Here is an 11442-nt window from a genome sequence, read left to right as displayed (position 1 = left end):
AACTCTAGAAACTGATGTTACAAAAACTTGTTTATGAATGCTTGATACATATTTACAGTTGTGAATAATAACCAATTCATTTACATTCATTAGACATATTTCATCTAGCTTTTTTTTGCTTGTTTTTTACAAAGCTTTTAAAAAATAAAATAGGTTTATCAACATTTGTGTTAAAATAACATTTTTATAGAAATACATGTACTTTTAAATCTATAATACTTAACAGTGAAATATGATATGCATAGCATACATTGGTGATAACATTGCATAATGAAATTACCTACCAACCAAGCATAGTAAGGATGAAGTAGAATTTGTTTTTTCTCCCATCACTTATCATGTGACATCAGTGATCAAGAAGAGAGAATAAACATATCTCCCTTGTCTTTGTAAGCATCAAAGAACCACTTCAGTGCTTTTCAGGCAGCTGTAAACATTACTACTTTTTAACAAAGCAATAGCCAAACTATGGCGTATCTACAATCAGTGTGTTTTAAGAACTTTTAACCTGGCGTCCCTATTTTGGTCATGCCATTATAGGCATTTCTTCTTTTCTTTTTAATGTCAAAAATGTGATGCGCTGTGAGCTTTTAGATCAGCTATGTTTGCTATTTGTTGCATGGTAAAGTATATTATAGGACTTCAGTGATTAAAAACAATATATCCCAAAATCTCCATAGGATGTCTTTGTTCACAGACACAAAGAAGAATCGCGACGGTTTTGTTTTAAAACTAGGATTGTTTTCACTAGATTTTGTGGTTCATTCCTGGTGAATTTGAAGTTCCCGACCCCATCTTCTTCCTAATTCAAATAGTAAAATCAACATGACATTTTTAAAAGAAAATTCACATAAAAAATAAAAAGCTGTCTGGGGGTGCATGAGTTCTGAGAAGTTCGGAATGACGTCAAAGTGTTGTTATATTGTATCATCTCCCTTTTCCGAAGAACAGTCCGGACGTTGGAAGGAAGCATGGCGTATTGGGCTTAAGAGAGACACTCTTCAGCTCTTGGTTAGTTCTTGCTCTCCTCAGTCCTCCTTGAGTGTCCTGGCGGCGCTCAGTAACGTTAGGGGTATAACGAACGAGGCTGCGCTCAGGATGAAACACGCCTCGGCTCCAGCTATCCAGTACACTGTCAAAACAAAATGCAGTGGTTACACAGAGAGCATTGCATAATTAAAGCTACGGTCTGTAAGTTCTAGGTCCTACATACCACTTTTAAAAAGATAATCCCACGCGTGAGAAGCACGCGTGGGATTGCAGTTAGAACTGCAGACTCACAGGGCGAGACCTGTGAGTCTGCAGGCCCAACAACAGGGTCTGCATTTCTCAATGGAAGAGTAAGGAGACCATCTCCAACTACTACAGATATTTAAATTATATTGTATTAACATACTTTACCATTGCTTAAAATAACATTCTATTGATTAAAATAGGTATTGCAGCTTTAATTTAACTCTCAGAGTTACTAATGGATAAATGAACAATCAGGATTTTCCTATGTAGGGAGTACTTACCAGAGGATGCCAGGATTGGACCCAGTGCTCTGGCCAAAGCCCCCAAGCTCCGTAAGATTCCCATGACTGTGCCTTTTTGATTGGCCGAGCCTGGATTAATAGGCATCCAGAGATACATAATTAGTGATAGCATGCATAAAAATGGATGGCTTACACTGTACACGTATGTGTCTATTTGTACACAATTAACATTCATAAGCTGCTTACCGTGGTCGGCAACGAGTGTTGACAGACATGGAACGACTATTGCTGCAGCTAGAACAAGGCAGAAACAAACAAACAACATTAGACACTTAAGCCCTATCGGCGTAATTGTACGACAAATAGCAAAACAGACCATTTACAAGCTCACAAGCTTGTAGATCGGGCTGTTTTTGCTACTTTTGATAATTCTTGACAATATGACAATTTCCCAAAATAGGGTGGGTTAAGCAACACAAAAATATTAATATTAATTATCTACCAACCAACCATCTTACCTGCTTATCTATGTATGCATCCATCACAAAAGCTCAGGCTGTCGATCAGATTTAACTGCATGATAACCTGATTTTGCACCTGAGTTAAAACGATATTTGTCTGAAGCAAACAGCTTCAGACAAATATCAGTTGACATGAAGTTAGGAGGAAGACCCCTTCCTGGGGAAGTTAACCCCCCCCACAAGGTGGCGTTTCAGATTACTGAGGATGAAGACTAATATCGAAGGGTTCATTTCATACATGCCATCATCAGTAGGCAAAATCTGCTCAGGAAATAACAATAACAGATTGCAATGCACTGATATTGTGCAGTATGCTGTGTTTAAATTTAGTAGTAATTAAAAGTTTATTACATTTTGCTCTGTCATACAATAGTGTTGCACTGCAATCTACAAGCTCACAACACGTCTCAGCTTTTAGATCTGCTATTTTTGAACTTTGCCCAAAATAGAGATGCCAGGTTGAAAGTGGTTTGAATGTGACTATATACTGTATACAGTAGGAACATTCTCCCTCTGTCACAACTTTCGTTAATCCTTCTGACAGATATATTCCGCTATTGTTTGTCAAATATGTTCCAAACCTGACAACAAAGCACATTTGCTTGGATAATAAAGACTGACTTACCGAAAGAGTATAACGCCAAGCCCATGTAAAGCATCTTCAAATTCCATGCTAGGCCGATAAGAAGAAACGCTGGAATCAGTGCTACGATTGCCTAAAAATCAAGAGACAAGGTCCATTAAAGCAAGCATTCCCGCTGTGTTGCTTCAGACTTTCTGTATTCAAAAGGGGTTTATTTGTCACTCACTCATACAAGCAGCGAAATGTTGCTAAAATAGCCATCTACAAGCTCACAACGCGTTGCAATGCAACATGTTGTGAGCTTGTAGATGAGCTATTTTAGATTAATCAGGCATCTATCGAAGATGCTTGATGAATGGTCAGTTGACTGAGCCGTTACATTAATAATAATTGTTTAGTGTGCGGCACTATTCTCTTTTAAATGACAGCACCTACCATTCGAACAGTCTTAATGTGTTGTCCTGGTTTGATTCTGCGAGCATATCCCCCTTGGATTAAAGCCATGCTGATGCCAATGAAGAAAAACATCTTTCCTTGCTGCATGCTGATGGAAGAAAGCAGGGAAAAAATGACATTCTACTTACAAAATGCATTGTGCATATCTGCATGGTATTAGTGTACTGTGCAAACTGTAGCTTAATCACGAAAGAATTGTCCATTTCTGACCATTTTTGACAATCTTCATCTATAATGACAAAATAGTGGAGGCCAGGCCAGGCTTAACAAGGTAAAAACGTGCACACCCCACGGTGTCTAAGGCATACCTTGTGAACTGGAAGCGTTGATGGGTGAGGAAACTGAGCGTGAACTCCAGCCCAGAGAACAGGAACAGGTAGGTGAAGTAGACCAGACCCAATGTTTTCAGCTTCTGCATTCCTGAAAATCCAAAGAGACATCACTCCCTGTTGGTGCCATTCCGACCAGGCCAAACGTGAATCCATTCCTATCAGTTGAATGGACAGCTAGCTGACTAACAAACCTGTACTATACTCACGTTCTTTGGAAGGTGGGTCTTCCGTCCTGGCTACAGCTGAGAATTGGAACAAAGCCAAGGGGTTCAGGAAGTGCTCAGCACTCTGGAAGCCTTCAGAGACCTGCGATGGAGCAGCTACAGTCATATATACAGTAGGACAGTGGTCTTGAAACGTTCTGTGCCTTGGGCACAAAAGAGGATCATAATAGGCAAACATTCAACGGAAATAGCAGATCTACAAGCTCATTGTAGATCTGCTATTTTCGACAAAGCGCGGGGACCAAGTATTTACTCTGGGGGATCCCGGACAACTAAGTATATAGGGTTGTCACCAGGGCAGGAATATCAGGGCCATGAAGGCCATGGCCGCCGTTGCCTCACAGTTTGGCCTTCCGCCCTTCAAGAAATGATCTGCCCTGAGGCTACAGTGGCCTTCATGCCCCATCCACACTGCCCCCGGCTGTATTTAACCCATTAAGACCGGGAACGCATACTGTGTCATTTAAGATTTTAGCTAAAGCCATTATTTTATGCTATTCAAAAATAGCAGATGTACAAGCTTGAACATTTTGTGCAAATCTTTGAATACATATTTTTTTTTTTTAAACAACATTTTTAACTCATATCTTTGCTTCTGGAGGTCCCTGGAACAAAATATTTTACAAATGTTCGCTTGCACACATTTTCATGATTATTCAAAAATAGCAGATCTACAAGCTCATAGTGCGGCACTCTGCGCCGCGCCATGAGCTTGTATATCTGCTATTTTTGAATAGCCAAAGAAATCTAAAATGACACAGATACTTTCTCGGTCTAAATGGGTTAACAGTTTCTTCCTCTGTCTCTTTCCTGTGGTCTTCACAGACATGAACCGTTTGTGGTCAGAGAAGGACATATGCAACTGAACTAGGCCCTTGCAAGAGTGTAGACTGCCAAAGATGGGTGACAAAAAGGATGATTAAAAATAGTTACATCAAGGTCCCGTGCCAGCTGCAAAGAAAACTCAAGACAGTCTATGTGACTTCTGAGAGACAGAGTATGTGACAAACAGAACATAAACTCACCTGCAGTAATAATACACCCGCTGTTTACAGGACAGTTACAGTTACAGGACACAAGGTCATCTGACAGAGTACAGAATTACCGTTTCTATTTCACTGCCAAGATTCTGAATTCTCTGAACTCCTCCTCAGGTCTCATCCCCATCCTCAAACCAGTCCAGTGACAGGAGTTTGTACAAACATTTATTTATTTCACTGACAGTTATACTTCATATTTAATTCATACAAATTCTTTCTTAACCCTTAAATTAAATGTATTATTTCAGTGGACTTAATATCAGTGTTTTATTTGACGGCCCTGCTGTCCTTGTATTTGGCCTTTGTGCCCTCAAAACATTTACAAGGCCAAAGGCCAAGTGGCCTTGCCCCTAAAAAGATGAAATTCCAGGCCTGGTTGTCACAGTTTCTCAATGAGTCTGGGGACCACCAGGGGTCTAACTGGAGGCTTACGGATCTGTAACTCTGTGAGTGTAAGAATCCATTTGTACACTCACAGAGTTAAATCAACACTGAGGATTTACAGTGTAAATTTGATCAAATGGGGGTCCTTGATATGAAAAAGGTTGAGAATCACTGGTTATATTGTGCACTGGGATTTGATCACTTTGTATTTTTACCTTGTAGTCCTTGGTGAGGGTGAGGGTCTCTGGGAGTGCGAGCCAGATGAAGAGCAGGTCAGCCACACTGAAGGCCAGCGCCAGTAGAGCCGGAGCCTGATAGAACACCTCCCCTTTAGCAGAGTTGGCCGCGAAGTAGGCGCCCATCAGCGGTCCCACTGTAAACCCCAAGGAGAAGGCCACGCCGATCATGGCCTGAGGACATAATCGTGTAATACACATTAGAATCCTCAGTGGCCATTTAAAAAGAAAAGAAAAAAATAACACGTTTTAAATAGCTCTACTATATTCTGATAGCTATCAGTGCTTTAGAATGTTTGTTCAGTCCCCGTCTCTACACCTCTTTAGTAAACAGAAAATACGTGTTTGTTCAGTCCCCGTCTATCCACCTCTTTAGTAAACAGAAAATATCAGGAGAGAGAAATCAATCAGGATACAGAATAAAATGAGTGAAATTTAAAGTGCCGATACAATTAAATGATGATAAATGTGGGGTTCTCGCTCCTGACTGATTACAATTGGTATCCTGGCCTGAAAATATGTTTTCTGTTTGCTAAAGAGCTGGAGACATGGGGAGTCAAATGTACACTCTCTGAATTACAAACAGATAAAGCGTCTTTACAGCAGGAAAATAGTGAGTGCCTACCATTCCACGGTTCCGTGCTTTGGGGCAGGGCAAGTCAGCAACAATAGCGGTGCAGAGGCTGACGTTCCCCTTACAAATGCCACCAATTACTCGGGACAAAAGGAACATGCTGAAACTCCGCGAAATGGCCCAGACCGCGTAGGAGGACATGAGCCCCAACTGGAACACAGGAAGGTACTCAATTAGAACCAAACAAATTAGGGAGCAAGACCAATAGGGGACTGTTCCAGTGTATGCTTATATAACACACTAGTCACTGTGTTCAAATCCATGATTTACAAAATAACTCCATTATAGTATGCAGTGCTACTATATTTAGTCAAACTAAGACTAAAAGCGAAAAATAATTGTGTTGACTGAAACTAAAATAAAGAAAATAAACACAAATTTAAGGACAAAAACTAAATTAAAAACTAAGCAAACAAAGTAAAACTAACTAATACTGATGAAAAGGAAATAGAATTGCATGAGAAATCATCTTCATTTTACATCATGCCGTATCTGATGTTAGACATTCTTTCATCCTACCCTTTGCAATGTCTATAAATCAAAGCTTTCCTCATAATACCCGAAAACCAAAAAACAAATAAAAACTAAACTTAAAGTAGTCAATTCCTAAAACTTCTTATGCACTGGTAAAAGTAATTAATATTAAGTTTATAATAACTCTGATGCATTTTATCCTGACGAAGGCACAGATTCACATTTGAAGCAAAAGTGGTGTGTTGAATCATTTTGATGAGGCACAGCAGCACTCACTGTGGTCAGGATGAGCAGTGGCCTTCTGCCATGGTGGTCTGAGGCAGCCCCTGTCAAAGGTGATGACAGGAACTGCAGCAGAGAGAAGAGAGATCCGATCAGACCTGAAAAGTAGATTGAGAAGTGCGGACATCCAACTTGAAAGCTCGGAAAGAATCACTTGCATTCTTGCAATTCATTCAATAGTTTTGTCATCCTATATGAGGCACTGGGAAATGCTACGTTTGAATGGTTCCCTTGATCCCCTCCATTCACTTGCCACAGAGACAATGAAAAAACGAAAACTTTGAATCACATTTTGATTTAGGAGTTCATACCTCCAAAAAGGACACTGTTGTATTTTCTTTCCATAGGAACGCCGACGATCTCTCTGAACCAGTCCACGATGCTTTGAAGGGACTGATACACGTTGTCCTGTACAAGAGGAAAACAACAAAGAAAGCATTTTACATTGGCCAATATGAACAGCAGCAAAAGACAGTAACATCATCATGACTCAGCATTTGGACCGAGCTGATGCTAGAAGATAGATGCTATATGCATGTATGCTGGTTAGGTAGACATAATTATACTGTTCGCTTGACCACACATGCCAAGAATGTTATTTAGATAGCATGACAGATGCTAGGTTTGAGGTTTACCTGGTATCCTACAGTAGTTACTTTGCAGCACTTATGTGTTTTCTTTACACTCTACTTACATGACCATTTACCTTGTGGTTTAACTAGGGTTTGTGTCATTTACTCTGATCTTGCACTTTGTAAGTTGCTCTGGAAAAGAGTGCCTGCGAAATCGGTGTGATAAGGAAAAAAGATAATCTACACAGAGCAACCAACTCTGAAATGTCAAGATGTGATGAAATGTCAAGCTCTGCTCAAGTAAAATGAGGAACAGTTTAAACACTTAAGCCTCATTAAAATGTTCAGCTATTTTTGGAAAATTGACAAGTCTTCCTTGACATGGAAATGTTTGAGAATCACCGCTCTAACCTGTACTGCGTTCTCAAAGTGGGGTCAGGCAACCCCCAGGGGTCCTGGAGGGGGTTTCAGGGGTCCCCAGCTAAATGACTGATAGTTAGGAACCAAATCGACACTTACACGGGTCTGTAACTCTGAGAGTGTACAAATGGAACCATTTGAAGTTCACTTGTACACTCTCAGAGCTAAATTAACACACATTCATACACAGCCATAACCATACAAGGAGTTCCCAATGCAGCTACGCCCAAATATGGAGTATGTTGTCTAACCTCAATGTGTCGTCATGGCATCAGGCACAAACAAATCAGTCAGCTCCATGTATGGGCACAAAAAGGGGCATGCCCATATATGGGTATATACTGATGACATCAGGGATCTCCATAAATGGGCATAAAAGGGACATGGACTGACAGATACAGAGATCTCCATACATGGGCATATGAGTCTGATCGGTGGTGCATGTAGGTGTGAGGGCCGCATAGCGGCCTGCAGCTCTAATAGTACAGTGGTTCTCAAAGTGGATTTCAGGGACTCTCTGGGTTCCTTTAGGAGCTGGAGGGTTTAAATTGACCCCTACAAGTATGTAATTCTGACATTATGCAAATAGGACAGGTCCATTTGGTTCCATTTGTATACTGTCAGAGTTAAGGGGAGACCTTTAAATGTAAAAGTTTGAGAAACATTGCTCTAGTAGATAAAAAGCATGTGAAATGGGGGATCCGTTGGCTCATGTGTTTGAAATGAAAAAAGTTTGACAATCAGTGCTCAAACCTGTGTTTGTCCATAGTGGTCCAGTATGGATGGCAGCAGAGGCAGGATGAGGGTGAACCCCAGCAGGTCAAGCAGAAGGCAGACAAACACCACCCTGATCACTCTGGAGGAGTAGGAGACCTCATTCTCTGGGGATTTCTCATTGGACATCCCTTCCTCTGAATACTGACTTCTGTCCAAAATACATTTAAATTATAAGAAAATTATAAAGTCAACACTGATTGACTGATTGACTGATTTTACATGAAATGCTCAATCTGACATATTTATATTTATATCCTTGTCAGTCGCAACAAGCTAACTCTGTATTCACACTTGTAAATGACCAAAGGTGTAAAGAAAACGTCCTTGTACCTTTTTTTTTTACTTCCTTAAAGTCATAACAATGACTAGGTATTGCTCAATGGAGCATGAGGAAATATTCCAGTAAACCCTGAGACAGACTCTAACTTCTCAATGTTACACAAACTTTTACTTTTCTGTCACATTTAATACTTTGCTCCAGTTACAAGTAATCATACGGATGCATTCATTTATTTTTTTATATATGTATTTTTAAAGATAGAAAAAAATAAGTGACTAATAGTGTACTTTAACAAAACATGAATAAAGCTCAATTGATCGATATACACTGTAGCAGAGATGGTTACACATTCAACCACCACCGTGTACATAGAAGAACGAAACATAAACATAAAGAGAATGATTAAAGAGTGATCATTCCTTATACTCACACAGATCTAGAGGTTTGTAGTGTTATGAGGAGGCTGTAGACTCATCTGATCACATCCCCAGCAGCTCTCTCTCTCTCTATCTCTCTTCTCAGCAGGAGTAAAGAGGGTGTCACTCGCCAAAAAAATAAGGCAGATCTACAAGCTTACAACGCGTCACGGTGCAACACGTTGTTAGCTTGCAGATCTGCGCTTTTGGGGCAAGCGATTTATTGGACCAGGAAGCGGTGTCCTGTTTCATTAAAGACAAGAATGTGACGTATGCGTAAAGAAACGCCCCCTCTTCAGATGGAACGCCCCTTGGGGTGGCCCCCGTCCAGTGGTGTCAAGTAACTGAGTACATTTACTCAAGTACTGTACAATGTTGAGGTATTTTTTACTGGAGTATTTCCAATGTTCAATACTTGTACTTCTACTCCACTACATCTCACAGGCAAATATTCAACTTGATACTCCACTACAATTATTTGAAAACTTTAGTTACTAATTACTTTGTAGATTTTGATTATTATTACAGAACATGTTACATGTATTACCCACTTCCGCCCTATATACATTTCGGCCATTTGAAAATAGCTGATCTACAAACTCACAATGTGTCGCGATACAACACATTGTGAGCTTGTAGATCTGCTCAAATTTCAAAAGATTTTTATACATTTGAAAATGGGACATTCTGCATAACGAGTACTTTCTATTTTGGTACTTTAAGTACATTTTTATACCAATATCTTTGTACTTTTACTCAAGTACATTTTGAATTTTGGACTTTTTTTTACTTGAAACAAAGAATTTCTACATTGCAGTATTGATACTTTTACTCAAGTAAAACATTTGAGATTTTTTTCCACCACAGGAAAAAGTGTATCTATATTTGATATAAATAAACTGTACATAAGTTACACATATTGACCACACTGCATTCACTATACAAACCCCCCTTTTTGTAAGTTCTTACTGTACTTGCACAAATGTATATGTATATTATCCTGCTATTATTGCACATTCTATATCCATCTTTGTCCCCAACGTTAAGCACACTCCCCATTGCTGCTAGTTTTGCCCTTATCTGCATGTCTTTCTTAATCTGTACCAGTGGTGGAAAAAGACAAGTACTCACATTTTGTACCTAAAAGTATCAATACTGCATTGTAGAAACATGTTAAATGTAAAAGTCCGGTAATCAAAATGTTCTTGAGTAAGAGTACAAAAGTATTGGCATCAAAATATACTTAAGTACCAAAAGTAAAAGTACTCATTATGCAGACTGTCCCATTTCACAAGTTATCATCACTCTAAAATATATAACAATCTTTTGAAAATAGTAGATCTACCAGTTCACAAGACTTTTTTGTGAGCTTGTAGATCGGCTATTTTCAAATAGCCAAAGCTTAAATAGGGCGTAAGTAGTTAATGTATGTTTTGAAATAATAATCAAAATCTACAAAGTAACTAGTGACTAAATTGTTCAAATAATTGTAGTGGAGTAAAAGTACAATATTTGTCTCTGAGATGTAGTGGAGTAGAAGTAAAAGTATTGGAAATTGGAAATACTCCAGTTAATTAAAAGTACCCCAAAATGACTACCGTACTTGAGTACAGTAGTTACTTTTCACCACTGATCTGAACAATTCTGAACTTTGTTTAAATTTTAATTGCATCCAGTATTATCATTATTCTGTAATTATTGTTAGCAGTCAGTTGAGCATGCCACACCATTACACTGCTTACACCTGTATGTGTCACAAATAAACCTTCTTGGTTCCTGAATCTAACATCTTTTGGGTTTTGTTTTTAAATTTCTGCCACCCATGTAATCTAATCAATAGAAAAATAGGCACTTAATAGAAGGATAATTATTATATACATTTATTACACATTTAAAACAGAATAGTTAATTAATTTGCTTATTTGTACTATAGGCACCATTGGCAGTCTTTGGATGAACTTTGCATCTGCAAAACATTGTTGCGTTAAATGCAGAGGTTTCACCTCCTCCAAACTTTCAACTGAGGTATACAGATTGAGATCTAGTACTACCCAGCTGTGTTTTTACCCTAAAACATATGAAAGATTATAAATGTACTCAGATTATATAAATACAGCTAAAACAGATGATGGTACTTCAGCTACTTTAGTTATATTATAGTGACGTGCATGCATTATAGTAAAGGGGGCTGAGCCCCTTTTACTATAATGCATGCACGTCACTATAATATAACTAAAGTAGCTGAGGGGCTGATTCATTCAACTATCATTTTAAATCTAAAAATGTCATGGATATATTTGTAGAAGTAAATACACTTTTGACATTAGTCTATT

The 11442-nt window shown here is 38.9% G+C and overlaps 1 protein-coding gene across 2 annotated transcripts; it reads right to left on the bottom strand.

Moving 5' to 3' along the window:
• Positions 1 to 29: 29 nt before the first annotated feature.
• On the bottom strand, positions 30 to 9297 carry LOC311042992 (major facilitator superfamily domain-containing protein 10-like). 2 transcript variants are annotated; one of them, XM_084054104.1, is made up of 13 exons: positions 9124 to 9297; positions 8390 to 8561; positions 6956 to 7052; positions 6639 to 6742; positions 5880 to 6038; positions 5234 to 5428; positions 3577 to 3676; positions 3347 to 3458; positions 3018 to 3126; positions 2625 to 2715; positions 1725 to 1772; positions 1518 to 1607; positions 30 to 1132 (listed from the first exon to the last, which is right to left on the bottom strand). In XM_084054104.1, the coding sequence occupies exons 2-13, from the start codon at positions 8537 to 8539 to the stop codon at positions 1029 to 1031; spliced, it is 1359 nt and encodes a 452-aa protein (XP_083910230.1). In that variant the 5' UTR covers positions 8540 to 8561; positions 9124 to 9297; the 3' UTR covers positions 30 to 1028. The 2 variants fall into 2 exon arrangements, with proteins under 2 accessions (XP_083910230.1, XP_083910229.1); XM_084054103.1 differs by having other exon boundaries at positions 8390 to 8558.
• Positions 9298 to 11442: the final 2145 nt, after the last annotated feature.

The sequence above is a fragment of the Gymnoscopelus microlampas genome (genome assembly GCF_963454915.1).
Source record: "Gymnoscopelus microlampas genome assembly, chromosome: 4".
Lineage (NCBI taxonomy): Eukaryota > Metazoa > Chordata > Actinopteri > Myctophiformes > Myctophidae > Gymnoscopelus > Gymnoscopelus microlampas.
The sequence above is the reverse complement of the archived record's forward strand: the minus strand, read 5'-3'. Positions and strand labels throughout refer to the sequence as shown.

Bases quoted from the DNA above. Each gene is read 5' to 3' on its own strand.
- LOC311042992 (XM_084054104.1), bottom strand. From the start codon at position 8,539: ATGTCCAATGAGAAATCCCCAGAGAATGAGGTCTCCTACTCCTCCAGA. The intron at 1,773-2,624 runs GTAAGTCAGTCT...GCCTTGTTCTAG, and splicing joins CTTGGCGTTATACTCTTTCG to CTGCAGCAATAGTCGTTCCA. The intron at 1,133-1,517 runs GTAAGTACTCCC...TTGTTTTGACAG, and splicing joins TCCAATCCTGGCATCCTCTG to TGTACTGGATAGCTGGAGCC.